Source organism: Ciona robusta, chromosome 11, assembly GCF_009617815.1.
Source record: "Ciona robusta chromosome 11, ASM961781v2".
NCBI lineage: Eukaryota > Metazoa > Chordata > Ascidiacea > Phlebobranchia > Cionidae > Ciona > Ciona robusta.
In genome coordinates, this window is record NC_143245.1 from 6,247,473 (window position 1) to 6,263,089 (window position 15,617).

General features: G+C 34.4%; 3 protein-coding genes across 4 annotated transcripts; 2 read left to right on the top strand and 1 right to left on the bottom strand.

The window, feature by feature from the left end:
* Nucleotides 1–1,259: 1,259 nt before the first annotated feature.
* Nucleotides 1,260–3,950, top strand: LOC149728789 (fatty acid synthase-like). 2 transcript variants are annotated; one of them, XM_089888973.1, is made up of 6 exons: nucleotides 1,260–1,626; nucleotides 1,863–2,050; nucleotides 2,412–2,601; nucleotides 2,799–3,031; nucleotides 3,126–3,350; nucleotides 3,687–3,950. In XM_089888973.1, exons 1-6 carry the CDS (start codon nucleotides 1,584–1,586, stop codon nucleotides 3,729–3,731), a joined length of 924 nt encoding a protein of 307 aa, XP_089745099.1. In that variant the 5' UTR covers nucleotides 1,260–1,583; the 3' UTR covers nucleotides 3,732–3,950. The 2 variants fall into 2 exon arrangements, with proteins under 2 accessions (XP_089745099.1, XP_089745098.1); XM_089888972.1 differs by having other exon boundaries at nucleotides 1,273–1,626; nucleotides 3,638–3,950.
* Nucleotides 3,951–4,177: 227 nt separating this feature from the next.
* LOC149728790 (acetylcholinesterase-like) lies at nucleotides 4,178–8,350 on the bottom strand. The gene is made up of 9 exons (XM_089888960.1): nucleotides 8,128–8,350; nucleotides 7,870–8,059; nucleotides 7,469–7,665; nucleotides 7,253–7,416; nucleotides 6,884–7,023; nucleotides 6,483–6,692; nucleotides 6,184–6,340; nucleotides 5,839–6,085; nucleotides 4,178–5,742 (listed from the first exon to the last, which is right to left on the bottom strand). The coding sequence occupies exons 1-9, from the start codon at nucleotides 8,283–8,285 to the stop codon at nucleotides 5,586–5,588; spliced, it is 1,620 nt and encodes a 539-aa protein (XP_089745086.1). The 5' UTR covers nucleotides 8,286–8,350; the 3' UTR covers nucleotides 4,178–5,585.
* An 866-nt stretch (nucleotides 8,351–9,216) lies between these two features.
* On the top strand, nucleotides 9,217–15,366 carry LOC149728791 (ankyrin repeat and SAM domain-containing protein 4B-like). Its single transcript, XM_089888963.1, has 10 exons — nucleotides 9,217–9,389; nucleotides 9,604–9,710; nucleotides 9,952–10,177; nucleotides 10,548–10,660; nucleotides 11,246–11,324; nucleotides 11,434–11,514; nucleotides 12,202–12,338; nucleotides 12,995–13,110; nucleotides 13,597–13,733; nucleotides 14,462–15,366. The coding sequence occupies exons 1-10, from the start codon at nucleotides 9,225–9,227 to the stop codon at nucleotides 14,609–14,611; spliced, it is 1,311 nt and encodes a 436-aa protein (XP_089745089.1). The 5' UTR covers nucleotides 9,217–9,224; the 3' UTR covers nucleotides 14,612–15,366.
* Nucleotides 15,367–15,617: the final 251 nt, after the last annotated feature.

Consider the following 15,617-nt stretch of genomic DNA (forward strand, 5'->3'; position numbering starts at 1 on the left):
AATTAGAGAAAAACTTGAGTCCAAAAACAAATTTAAAGGTTAAAAAGTGTAAAAAACAAGTGTTATTTGTTTTCTGTATCAAAAAAAGTCAAAAAATGGAATTAGAAGCGGTTGATTTGTGACATTTTAGTCATTTAATGGGGGTAAATTTATATGTTTTTTCAAAAAAATGTTTAGTAATGTAAATAGAAGCTGTTTTACGCCTTTCCACAAAAGGAAATCGCAAATAAAACTCAACAAGTTCGTTTGAATTCATTGCGAAAGTCACCGCTTTTGCTCTATTTTGAACACACACAGACGGCAGTTGGACTACTCGGTGTTTTTACGACTCTGCTCGGAGCTACACCGCCGTCATTTGGACACGCCAGTGGCGAACAAACTTTACGATTAAATAAATTCAAGGCAAATTTGGGAGAAAACAGAATGAACACATGTGCTATCTTACCCCAGCCCTACAATATAAGTCATCGCGCTGCTATAGGAATGGATACTGTATATATTACAGTTATTTCTTAATAAACAAATAAATAATGTTTATACGTTAATACATACCTGCTTCCACATCCAATATTGCTTCATAATCAGGTTATATACATCCCATAATCCCACTATAATGTGACTAACACAAAGTAGTATCTATAGCCCTATAACGGACTTTAAAACACTGGTATACATAACAGCTTACAGTGTAGTTCATTTCATAAAACAAGACCTAACTCCAGGAACGCAGAGAGAAAATTGCGAATTTTGGCAAAAAGAAGTGTGCCGGCGGGAATAATTACCAGCGGCAAGGCACGCAACACACTTGTAACAAGTAACGTCTTGCGTTTATGGGGATAGTATGATTGACTCCCACAATGTTTTTAACACTATGTGGTTTCTTTTTTATGTCACCAACGTATGCGTTATTGGACTTATGATTTTTCCAGTTTGATGAATCGTGTTCGTTGTATTTTTGTTGTTTACTTAATCCGTGTATTGTCTGTTAGTTTGCTTTTTATTGTAATCATGTTCTTACACGATATAGTTGATGCGAAAGATGGGACATCTTTAGCTCATAATATCCAAATATCCTGGAATTTAAACACTTACTAACTGTCTATAGGAGTCGTGAAAATACAGTTTTATAATTCTTTAAATGTTCATTATTTACTACCAAATGGGATAAAATATAGAATAAAAAAGTGTCCCATCTTTCCCCACTCTACTATAATTGATGTTAAAAATGCGATACACGACAAAGTTGATGACAAAATACTTTGTTCATACGATATCATCGTGCATTGTGTTGTAAATACTGCTACGTTTCTCCTTGTTTCGTGTATTTTACAACACAGCAATATGTTACATGTTATAGGACTTCCGGGGTGACATGTATATATGACAGCATATTTTGATTATTCATCAAATAAATAACTAATATTACAGATTATGTTCTTACACACACATGACATATACCCGAATATAGCTTGTGTGTATTCAGTATAGTTGACGGCAAGAACTAAACATTTTAGAAGATTTAAATCGACCATATTGGAGATCATAGGTTTTTCATAACTTATTTTACCAGTGCGGGTTAAAAAATGAATAAACCAAACCAGCGAGAAATCTGGTTTATTTGTTCAGGTATATTATTGAGTTGTAATGCCTTTGCTTAATGCTATAAAGTAAAAAATAGATGTTTGGTTATGGATCAGAAAATATATTGAACGAAAGAAAGAATGAATGTCACTCTTTATCGTCACGTGGCGGGGCACGACAGTCGTTTAACATGTCCGCTGGAAAATCCACATAAAAAATCCGCCAATAACTGCATATACACCTCATACTCGCCATTCGTGACCCCAGTTTTCTGTTTGTAGGCATGGGGAGCCAATGGAAAGGTATGGGAATATCGCTTCTAAAAATCCCAGTGTTTTCCCAATCCATCGATGCGTGCACTGAAGCGTTAAAGGGTTACAACTTCAACGTGAAGGATTTTCTGATGAACACCGACTCGCCAGGTTATGAATACATTCATACCACAATGGCAGCAATAACAGCTATACAGGTATCAGACTTCTGTAACGCATTAATTAATATTTTCAATATCCACCAACAATCTAAGCTTACAATTAACAGATCAAGTAACACAAATCATATAATTTTTTGTATAACTTCACATATGAATGAATGTAATTTTATCATTTTCGCATGGCGGGCGCGTCCAGCCTCGAAACTATAACCTCCTGGCTAGCGACAGGCGCGTCATAAAACTACTGTGCCATGGCATCGGTTCAATTAATACGATAAGAAAAACTCAATTAATTATATCATAGGGGAAAGAGATGTAGCAACAAAACGACCGTCTGCTGTACAAGCTATTAAAGGAAAAGAATCGCGTTTCTGCTAAACCCATTCTTGTGTTTTAGATTGGATTAATTGACGTACTCCGTTTTGTCGGCGTGAGACCTTCAGGCATTATTGGTCATTCTGCTGGTGAGATTGTATGCGGTTACGCTGACGAGTGTTTGACATTAGAGGAGACCATACGAGTGGCGTACCTCATGGGGAAATGTATCAGTGAAAGCAATCTTCCAACTGGGGCAATGGCATTAGTTGGTAAGATACGTTAGGCCATTCACTCTCTTTTTTATTAGTATATATTGTATCCTATATATTCTATGTAGGTGATGAGGTCCTTGTCGGGGCCCTGGAAATTAGCCAAATTTGGCCCACTTTCATCTCAAACGTGGTCGCCCTTTTTGGGGATAGCGCTCTTTATACAATGCCCTGATAACAGTAAACTCAACTTACAGCTTTGTCACTGGATAAGTATTTGGAAATGTACAATGACAATGAACTCGACTTGGCTTGTGAAAATGGGGACGACTCCATTATAATTGCGGGTCCAGTAGCCAACGTTCTACTCATGGTGGAGTCACTAAAAAACAAAGGCTTTTTCACGCTAGTCTTGGATACAAAGAAAATTGCTTACCATTCTCGGTTAATGCAACTCGTTCACTCGACCCTCCTACAAGAAGTTTCAAAGGTAAATAATACAATACTTAAACTATTTTGAACAGTATATCTAATGTTTCGTACCATTTTTAACGCGATTTTACTTCTTAACATTTAACATATAGGTCATACCAAATCCCAAACCGCTATCGAAGAAATGGATTTCGACCTCAGTAGACTTAAAAGACTGTAATCAGTCAGCATGTGCCAACGATAAAGAAGTTCAGACGCTTTGTTCTGGCGAGTATTATGCTAATAACTTTCTCAGTGTGGTCCGGCTTCAGGATGCACTCAAGCGAATTCCCGAAAAAGCCATTACGATAGAAATAGCACCTCGTGGCATGCTACAGGTATTTATTTAAACAATAACTGAACTATATTTCTAAGAATTTTGACTAAAACCGTAAGAATTTTGACTGAAACCGTAAGAATTTTGACTGGAAGCCCTGCGCAAACTTCACAATTGCGCGAAAGCTTTCTATGACTGTTATACTTTATATAGTAGAGTGGGGGAGGATGGGACACCTTTTTGTTCCATTTTCTCATTCCATTTGTTAGTAAACAAAGAACATTGATTAAGTTAATAAACCGTATCTTTACGACTCCCATAGACCGCTGTTAATTGCTTAATTTTCAGTCGATTCTTAAACACGCGATTCCGAATTGTGAGAGATTGACCATTGCAGACAAAGGCGAAGTCAGCGGAATGGAAACGTTATACGCCTGCCTAGATCGCCTACGTTCTCTTGGCCAGGCAGTTAGAAACGAACCCCCGTCCGTAAACTTGTTGCGGAAGAAAGACTAAGAAACCGTTACACACATATTTATATAGCGGGGCTTGTAAATGCAAGAAATGTACAGATAACCTATAATATGTTGGTGTAAGATAGCCCATGTTTAAATTTCCTTTATCGACCCATTTTGTAGTTACCAAAATATATTTACAGAATTATATGGTGTTTTATTTTTTTGTATCTCCTGCTTACGAGTGTTATCACATAGGTAACTCTGTTGTTAATTTTTCACGCTCCAGATAGCGATCTACGGTGAAAGGTTTCCGTTTTATAAGTTCGGTGTTCACTTTAAATGACTGCGGCAATTTGTGACCTAAGTTAAATTACTTTATTGCTGTTACAATGGTCACACAAAACCGGTTCAAAGGCAATTCGCGGTCAGATACAAAACAATATAAATAACTTTATTGTGTGCAGCAATTTTAACAACGATACAGGTGCAGTAATAAAATGTCCGATACAACAATAACAAAAAGCCAGCTGTATATAGCATGAAAATTTCATGGCAATTTCAACAAAAGCAGGTTATTATTTAGACATGATAAGACAATTTTTATAACTTGTTCATTTTAACAGGGCTGGGTTATGTTTTAAAACATTCAGTTCTAATTTTGTATAATAAACACGAAGTATACCCCCAAATACTCCCATGGATGTTACGCCAGTTTTGGTAAAACCACATGCTTTGTAGAAGTGGACTGCAGACAAAGTGGAAGTCTTAAGTTTTATTTTTAGAATATGTTTTTTTCCAGCATATATCACAGCTGTTTCCAGTAGAAGTCTACCTAGTCCTTCTCTTCGAAATCTGCTGCTTACCGACATTCGCCTTAGGACCAATTCCTTTGTTTTACAAGATGTAGGGGCTATTAATGCGACTGAGCCGGCCACTGTACCGCGACCTTCAATGAAAAGTAACGTATTTCCTGGCTGCGTGTAAAACCTGTGGAACGTTACCTCGTCTTGTAAATCCTCCGAAATACTTCGCTGAATGTAAATTTTGGCTGCACATAAAGATAAGCAATAGCTGCAAAAGAGAAGCACAATATAGTTCAACAGCGTTGAATACGATAGTATCTGATTGACCACCAATGACCCAGTAATGACCAATAGTTGGACTAACGGCCTTTGAATATTTTTTAAGGCAAGATCATTCGCCACCGATGTAAATCCGTCTAATATAAGTTCTTTGAAAGCAGTAAAAACATGAACATCGCCAGAATATACCTTCAACTTTACATCTTTGCTCTGTGCCATAGTAGTAGAGTATTTACACGGTTCAAACTTACGAATATAAGCGGCCACCTAGTCCTCGGGGTCTCTCGACTATACTGCCTTTTCATAAACTTTTATGAACTCATAAAAGTAAAATATTTTTTTCTGTTTTGCTTAACAGGAGTCAACGGCCTTTTTCAAACACAGTCAAGGCGGGCCCACACCGGTCTATACTAACTTTGGTTTTAAGTTCTACACTATCGTCGATTGGTGGCAATTCGAGAGGTGGGCGATGTTCTGACGTTACCACTTTCTCCCACGCTAACGATGTCAGTATAGTACAAAAACTGTCAGTGACTACGATGCCAGTGTGAAAATATTGATTACAAATACTACTCTTGTCGATAATATCATTTAAGCATTTTCAATTTCCAGGTAAATTCCTTAATCAAAGAAAAGTTTTTTTTTTTATTATTACAATATTATCAACAGTAAACTTTAAACAATTAAAAATACACACGATTAGAAACACGTCAATTTTAAATTAAGTGCTAACCTGACGCAAAAAAATGCAATGCATTACAATTTTGCAAGTTTCTTATTGTACAGATGCAATTTATCTTGCCCAAGATTGGAACCGACTTTTATTGATGGTACTGTAAACTCAACATGTTTTCTTGACTCAGAATTGTACAATGGCCATTCCGTTTCTAATGGAAGAGGCTTGTTTGGGTTTCTGTAAATAAAAGCATTTATAACAAGTCTGATGCTGTGTCTTAAACAGCAACTAGACCTATTTTTAACTCCGCTGCATCACTATTATAACACTTACCCGGTTTTTGCAAAGTTGGTGAAAAAAGTCATCATGTTTTTGCTCAGTTTTGCTTCATCAGCACTAAACCTGTACCCACTTTTTAAACTATTGGGTAAAAATGGTAACCCGAATGTAAACGGAATATCATCTGCATGGTCTGTTCCGATATGATCAGGCAATCTAGCTATAAGCGGACCGTAGCCATCACCATGCTTATGAAGTGGTGGATGGCTCATGAAATATAAGAACGTGTCTACACCTTTATCTAAAATGGAAAGATTATGATTAAATATTGCTTCCAAAAGTCAATAATTGCTTTAACAAACAAGGAGATACAAGTTTTGTTCATTAAAGTATACCTACCTGAATTTGCTTGGGATGTCTGAATAATCCTGTTGACGAAAATACAATCACCCATCATTCTTCCATACAGATTGGAATAATACATCTTGTCTTTCACATCTAAACCCCTGCTGTACCTCATTATAAGTACTGGTAATGCTTTATTGTAGTCAATGGTCTGCATTAAATACAATAGAAAAATGTAACCAAAAGCTAGCACAGCTGAACTTACTAAAATGTATATACTGTTATGTACCAAACCTTTTATGCTTATAACAAGGTCTTAGAAAGGCTAAACATAAAACAAAAATTGCACTGACCTTGTCATATTTTCTAAGTAAAATCCTGGCATAGTGGGAAAACTCCTGCTTTGAAAGTCCACTAATAAAATTAGGAGTAGTTAACGCCATTAACCATCCACCTTCATCGCTGTTACAACCCAACAGAAAAGGTACTTTGGCCACAGTTGCCATTTCAGGTGAAGTTTTGAAAAAGTGGTTGTCAAATGTCGGGTACCAGCCAAAGCGGAACTGCACAAAGTATATAGGGACACATATTAGTGATACATATATACTTTAATACTCATACGTTTTCTTTTTGACATGACTCAAAATAAAAATGTATTTTCAGGTGTATATCAAAAATAATTTATAAGTGAAGTTATAACCTCTGAAGCGCACAACTTAATAGCATAGTGGGTAAGTGAGACTGGAGATTTTACCTGCACTGCATTATAATCCACAAGCTGATCTGCTGGAAGATTTTGAAGTTGGTGGAGAACTAATGATGGATCAGTTTCTTTTATATTAAGTGATTCAAGAAGTTTAGTTACGATTCGTTGTTGGTCACTAAAATAAACCCCTGAAAAATGAATGAATGTAAATTATTTATACTCAACTGGTGGTGCAAAGACGGTGGGTATAACACAGGTGTCATGTTTTACACTCTTGAATTATTAAAAGGGTTGGACCCCACAATAACATCACTTTGGGACTCGATAAATATTTTACGATACTTGCGAGACACATTTAACCTAGTTGAAAAAATCTACTTATTTAAATTGCCCTGACTTTTAATTTTAGTCACTTACCTGGCATGTTGGCAGTCCCACTATGGCTGATGGCTTTGTGGAAATAACCTGCAGATAATGGAGACATCATGTGCATATGAACTGAAATGCCACCAGCACTTTCACCAAAGATTGTTACATTGTTTTTGTCTCCACCAAAATATTCAATGTTTTCCTTTACCCACCTGGAGATTTTTTGTCAGTTATAAAAGATTTGTACATTAGCTAAAATCCCACTTTAATGATTCCAACTGGTCCAGAAGTCCCATGTTTCCTTTACATTCTGTTTCATGGCCCAGAGAGAGGAATCCAAATATACCAACCCTGTAGTTTGGGACAACAACAATAACTTCATTCATCGCTGCAAGTGCTGTAGCATCAAATTTCACAGATGGACCCATTTGAAAAGAGCCACCATAAAACCAAACCATCACCTAAATTACGAACTAACTTTTGTTAACAATGGTATTAGCAGCCAAGTCATTGAGCAATAAAGATTACTAAAAAGTAAAAGGCTACTAAAAAGGCTAAAATATCAAGTATACACCTATTTCTAGACACTGTAGTTTTACACTTCGGAAAAAGATATCAAATTTACTGAAATATTTCAAAAAAAGTATTAAGTAATGACCACTAACCGGCAAGGGGTGTGATTTCCTAATAGAAGGAGCATATATGCTCAAATACAAGCAATCCTCAGTTGCATTTTTCTGTGAGAAAATATTTTTGCTGATTCGAAAATTTGAGGACAAATTCAGACTTCCAACAGATTGAAGAGGAATTTTCTTGACGCTTTTTTCGCAAAGTATGCCTGCCCATGGCTCTGCTCTGTGTAGGAAACAAAAAATAGGCTAATTATGCTCATATTACGTTAATAATTACCGTTTCCTACTTACCTTTGAGGAGCCGAAAACCGAAGTTTTCCAATAGGAGGCTTGGCAAATGGAATGCCAAAATAATTTTCCACTTCAACAGAACATGATTCAGCCTTAGTTATTTTACCACACTTAACTTTTCCATAGTTTGGGAGGGAAATAACTCTACCGGTCGGCATATTTATATCTTAAATTTACTGTATTGGGCCATTGAAACATTGGTTAGGCTGCAGATACCAAAGTTAATATTTAACGTACTTATTTCAACGGTCATAGATATGCTGTGCACAAAAACGTGTCTACAATAATATACATTTTAAACAAGCTGTTAATGTTTTTTATAAGGTAATTACCTTTTTTATTCACCGTCAAGTTGAAGAAGTAATATGCGGAACATTCACTCGAGCAGCAACAGGAAAATTACCCCGTTGCATACGCGGCGTTGACGAACGATTTTGTCGCGGCATTCGCACACGTATCATGAATGCACGGTGGCAAAATTGTCCAATTTATACCACACAGCACGAATATCTTGCACGTTTGACATCGCAGACACCACTGTAAAATATAAAGTATGACGTTAACACCCGCGCGGTCGCTGGAAGCAAAGGATTATTAACACGAATGGCACTAAAGAGGTGTTTGCCTGGCAACGGAATACATACGCAGAAATGCGGTAATAACGTACAGTTTCATAAATTTACCGCGAATAGTATCTGAAAGTTCAGAAACTTTAATTTGAAAATGGGTTTAAAAAATTGATTTTGTTTATACTGTATATCTAAAATCTCATAATTGAAGTGATTACTCTGCGGTGTACTATGTACACATCATAAACTGTGTTATTCTGTATTGTTTTGTAAATCGTTGTGCTAATAAGTGTTAAACGTGGACACGTTGTCATTTAAATTTGGTGATCATTGCTTAAAAAGTAAATTTGTTATGGTTTAGACTTTAGTGAGAATACAAATCGTGTACAAAATAGAAGATATATTAATGTATTTGGGGATTAGCTGATAGATCAGTTTCAAGTGTATATTGTATAAAAAGTTTAGCTAGACAATTATAAATTTGTGTGTTGTGTATATTGTTTATAATTATGTGTACAACAAATTTTCATGTATTTCCCATCTGATAAAATAGGCAAACATAGGTGTTTCAATGACAAAAGCTCGGTAGCAAATTTACTTTTAAATTTGAATTTAAGAAATCGTGACACCATTAAAATGAGCACACGTTATCATCGAGCTGCATGTGACAATCGTCTTGATGTTTTAAAAGAGGTAACATAACTTGTTAGATTGATCAAAGGTCTTGGATGTATAAACCAATATGATGATATGTAGTAATCCCTTGGGGTAATGGTCTCAGTGAATGCGATGCAACAAACATATTATGACACCTGCCACTTCTAAGGCATTTTATCATACCTCAAAATTAACACTTAGTGTTAATTAGTTTAACCATGAATTTGTAATACATATGTTTTTATCCCAGGCAACCAAGAAGGATTTAAATCAGCAGGATGATGGTGGTATGACACCAACATTATGGGCGGCTTATTATGGATTTCTGCCTGCATTACGTGTTTGCTGCAGCCGAGGGTAACTATTATTAGTTTTAAGTAGAAATGACTTATACCAAGCTTACATATGTAGAGCTTGGTGTATTTAATTTCGTCTGTTTTCGCTTATGAAATTGGGATATCTACAAATTGGGCATGTGCTTTCTCATAGGACATCAACCATATAGATTCATATAACAAGGGACCAGTTTACATTTTTACTTCGGCAGATCTACACAATTTTTTCTGCATTCATACCTTTTTATCACATTTTTCCTCAGTGGTCAGGTGGACAAGTGTGATTATCTTGGAAACACCGCACTGCATTTGGCTGCACAAAATGGACATTTAGACAGTGTGTCTTTTCTTGTAAACTTTGGTGCCAATGTATGGAAGGTAGACAACAGTTACAACTCGGCACAGGATTTGGCTGGGATTCGTAACCAAACAAAATGTGTCAAGTATCTTGATCAGCAAGTTGCAAAAATGACAGTTGAAAATGGAAAGGTTATTTTTTTAAATGGATCGTATTTTAAACAATCACCATCAGAATTGTTTAAACTATTTGTGAATAGTAGGTTATTAAAGGGTATATTTTCATGGTATTTATGTGTTATGTAACCAGTGTCCATCGTGCCTATATACTAAACATCTTGAGAATTTTAACTCATATTCTTTGTCTCTTATATACAAAATATCCCTTAATTTACAAAGAAACCTAATATTTTACCATATTTTAAACCTAATAATGCAACTCTGGTAGGCCATTTTTATATGTAGTATACTAGTATGCTGCAACACGCTGCTGAAAAATAGACATCTCACAAGATCAACTACCCTACCATCAAACACTGATTTATGTTCTGGTTTATCACAGCAAGCAAAGAAAATGAAGGAACAAGCTAAAAAAGAGGCAGAGAAGAGAATTGTAAAGTTTGAAAAAATGCAAAACAAGATGAAGCAGAAAATTGAAAAGGACTCTTCAGCAGGGTAGGTAATAGTGATGGTAAAGAGTTATTGTATTATTTATAAACTGTGGTCAGTTGGAAGTAAAAACATTTGTATATATCGTTTAATATTGATGTAATGGACCACTCTGGCTTCAATTCCTGATCCTCCGACTACCTCACCCGTATAAAATGTATCAGAATTTCAAATCACTGTATTTCTATTTCCATTGAAAGGCTAAGGACTTAAATAACATTTAAAATTGATTATGTGGCCACAAGTTTAGAATATAATTCGGATAAATAATTGTGTGTGTCAAGTGTCTCTTACTTCAAATGAAGTGTACAAAATCACATTGATTTTTAAGTGTCAATTGAGTTCTTTCTGTTGCATTCATTTGACTTAGGGAGTGTGAGATCTTATTGCATGAGTGCTTCTCATTATTTATATAAAATGTTATACCTTTGCCCAGCAAGAAATACTGGTCGGGCTTTAAAGAAATGTTACTGTTTATTACAAATTGCCATCGAATAAAGAAAAGCCAAGACTTATTATTTTAGATATTTCAGCACCTTTTCAGATGCCCAATAGCTGCTTTATTTTAATAACTTTATCATCTTCGTACAGAAGGAAGCTTTCAACTACAAACAGTGTTGAAGAAAAATCAAATGGTCGGAAATATTCTTCTTCTACTATGAATAACCCGGTAAGCTGGCAATACACTTTTATATAAATTCTTTTGTAGGATGTTGTGTAATTATTCGTTGGCGTAGAGACACTGTACTATTCACGCTGTGTAACTTGTATTTTTGCAGAGAAAAATCTCTTCTTCAAACAAACCAGATAAGAGTTTGAGAGATAACCCACAGACTATCTCAGGAATTCCATCTCAGAGGGTAATAGAGCAAATAGGTTTATATGTGCATCATATTATCTGCTTTTAAATTTGACAAATTATCATAGAATTATAAAGAAAAGTCAAAAATATACACAACATGGACCACATTCGTTTGCTGAAATTTTTTGAGTTTTTAATATGACAACTAATTATATAGATGTTTGGATAAATGCACTGCAGATGCTTCCCTTGTAAAATAAATAAAATTTTTTAAATGCATGTGACAGTATGCAACAGACTCATGTATTAAAAAGATGGTTATGCAATTTATTTTAAAATTGGTATGATGCAAAACAAACTTTCTTGTACAGTCAGTTCTGTTTAAACACACACTCATAAAACTTAATTGTATTTCAATAAACTGAACTGCATTCTTTGATGTGGGAATTCCCTGTTTTAATCATTTTAATAAAAATATGGGTTGCACTCAAAATTTATCTGGGTCAATAAAGAAATTTATTTTCACATGATACTTAAATCATTGGAGTAATATTATGTTCCATAGTCATTACATAACCATGTTATTAAGCAATATTCAATTTTATTAGTAAATGACATCTAATTTTGTTGTTTTAGCAAGACTACGTTTTCGGTATATAAGTACATTACTACCTAATAAGTGCTTTTAATCTGACGCCTCCAACTGTGACCACTTAAGTGTATAACGTCACTTGTTTACACACAGCTACCAAATGTGACGTACATGCCAACAGAAAGGTTCGGGGCAAGCTTATCCACACAAACCAAGAGACCACCAGTCAACGAAATATTTCCAGAGAGTATGCATGATGAAGGTTACCCAAAGTTCAACACAGCACTCAAGTAAATACATTTGTCTATTTTAAATGGATATTTTTCTTCATTACAGTAGTTTTTAATGTAATACATAAACTCCTGCTTGCAAAACATTAGAGTATAATAATTTACCACTTTTAGGGGTGGTTTAAAAACTGGATTATAGCTATATGTCAAGCTATTTTACATTTAAGAAAAAAGTAACACCCCCACATATGTGTTTAGGAAACTTGTTTGCACTCCACCTACTATGTCCTATGTATGTTGTGCATCATGTATGGGTGTATTTGTATTTAGTTAAGTAACTTATTGTGCCATTGGTTAAAATTATGGAAAAGTGGGTGTTAGGTAAGAAAACAGGTAGTGAAAACGAGTAGGAACATATAACAATGTTGGATTATTCATACATGCTTATTCATCATGGCAATTCCTGAACAAAAGGAAATTAAAACACTAAGTACTTATTTTTATAGATATGTAAGTGTGTATCCAGGGGTGTCCCGTAATAAAGAACAATAAATATGGTATGGATTTTTTTAACAAATAAAAGGTGGAAATTATTAATTTAAAATATGAACGTGGCAATATAGATTGGTTTATCTTCCTAAAATTTTTGCACTACTGAAAGTTACCAATCCAAAATTCCTTTTCTTCATAACATAGTTTCAAGTCATATTTATTAGGTGGAACACAAAATCCTCAGCAAATGCAATGACCTCACTTCATAACCAAGTCATGCAAGATTATGATGACGGAGGTGAACTAAATGAGGATGGGACACCTTCATACGTCAAACCTGGTATGATCAGCTGTGCTAATGGTGTTGGAATGATAGATTTTAATCCCAAACTAAATTTTTAAGAATACGTGTATAAAGTAAGACAAAACACAAAACTGACCACCAATTTAAAAATTAGCTCTGGCCATGAATTTACACGTTACTTTACTAATTCCACCACTTACATTTATTGGTACACTCTGAAACAATTTTACAGGTACTTGTTTTCATTTTTAATAAATTAGTTTTTTTTTGCTATATCATTCTATATATTAAGTGGGTCCAAAAGTTACATACCATACACTTATGGTAAACAAGATATTTCTTTAGCTACTGCACATTGTGTGTTTTGTGCTTTTGGGTAAATATTTACAGGTCTATCATAAAATGGCACATTTATCTTGGGTTGCATACATTTTGTCAGAATTTCAGTCTTTTCAGATCATGTGAAAATTAAACCTTCTAGCACTTACTTGATCTAACAATTTATTATATAACAATTTTTAGTGTTTGCAAAATATGAGAGCAAGCAAACTGACGATGACAATTTCTCATTGGGTGAAAGTGACAGTGCTGAAGAATTGACAGAGTTGGAATTCTTTCTAAATTCCATTAAATTAGAAGATTATATTCCATTGTTTCAGGTGTGTTTAATATTTTGAAAGGTGTTATTTTCTCCTCATCATTTGATAAAGCATGTTTGCAACTTTGCATGAACCTAAGAATGTTGCGATGTGTAAAAGTAGCAGTATAAAATGCATTAAAAACCACAGAATTCGACAAGTTATGCCAATTTTCATTATTAATTCATGGGTTAAGTGCATTAATAGACAAAATATTTGAAACTTTGCAATTCACATATTTGTCAATTTTTGGTACTAATGGTGCAAAAGAATTTATAGTCTACAAATTTGGAAAATTTCTTTTCAAAAAGATTGTTATATTTGTTTTCTGATTTTATCTTAATTATCTTTTTCCTGCACCTTGGATTTTTAACAAAACAATATATTTTGGGGTAAATTACCAGAAACCCTCCTATGTGGTATCAATACACTTAATTAATCACTTTTGTCTATAGACACAGTTATAATTGATATCTTTTTAAAACAGGAAAGCAAATAAATATGTTAAATCGATAATAATTTAAATTTTGCTTTTGTTTAAAGGTCTAAAGATCAACTGATAAATCTAAATGTTTACAACTGTATAAACTGAAAACAGCCAACTTTCTGAATTATGTTAAGGAAAAACTGAAGAGATTTAACCTAAAATGTTTAAAATCAATAAGGCTACATTCAATACATCCACATGGATAAAACAGTTTACGATACCAATTTGTTTAAAAACTTTTTATGATATTTATTTTTTACAGGATGAAAAAATGGACATGGAGGCTCTTGCTCTCTGTACGTCTGATGACCTTATTCAAATGGGGCTTCCGTTAGGACCCCGTAAAAAAATTCTGCAAGGTCTTAGTGAGCGAGAAAAACCAGACTCCGGCAATGAGTTGACCCTGCTTTAATATTGATTGAACACAAATTTGAACAGAAGCCTAAACCACAGCATGCTATGCTGCTGTAGCTTTATCTATTTCAGTTAAATAATGTTTAGGTAATACAAAATTTTAAGCAAGGAATTTTTATTATATAATTTAATAATGCATATCCATGGCACCGTTTTATGAGTTTTGGAAATACATCCCGAATCAATTATTCATACATTGTAAAAAAGCGGATGATAATGCATTTAAAACCGGCGGTGACGCACTTGTAATTTTTGCCTTTTGCCTAAACCTCTGTATTTTGTCTTGCTATCATGAAATATTAATATGTTTCTGTTTCCTCTGTAAACTTAGCTTTATATATTGAAAATAGCTTGCTAATTGCTGCTCTCTGTTTATTATAAAAAGATCCATTAAATATTTTCTCTTCTTTTTAATGTCTATTACCAGTGTTTGCAATTGCCTCTTAATTACTGACTGTCATATTCTGTTCCCTAGACTCGTTTCCGAATATCATTTCATATAATTTTTAATTCCACTGTCATTTAAAACTGTTTTATGTTGATCTCTTGATCACTGTTGTCATTCTGTTATTCTGCAATGTACAAATCTACTGTTACATTCTTCATGGTACATTCCCATTTCCAGCCAAGGGTTTGGTGCTTTTTGGAAATATATTTTGCTCATATGCCTTACCATCCTATTTCTTTCAAATGTGTAATTGTTAGTATTTGGTACAGTACTGCGCTTTTAGAAAATAAAAGTCGCAATTCAAACAGTTTTGCAAATTTTTCTGATAATAACATCAGTAGCTTGATGTCTAAACAAGCAAACCAAAAGGTACAGGATGTACAGCTCATGCGGTCTATTATGAATTATTGTTAATTAAATGTTGTGATTTGCGTTTTGTTGGGTCGCCCACTGCATAGTCAATAGGGCCACATCATATAACATCCGGTACAACTAAAAACATATTTTCTTTCCTCTTAATAGAAGTGGTGTACAGTCTGTCACTAAGTACAAACAA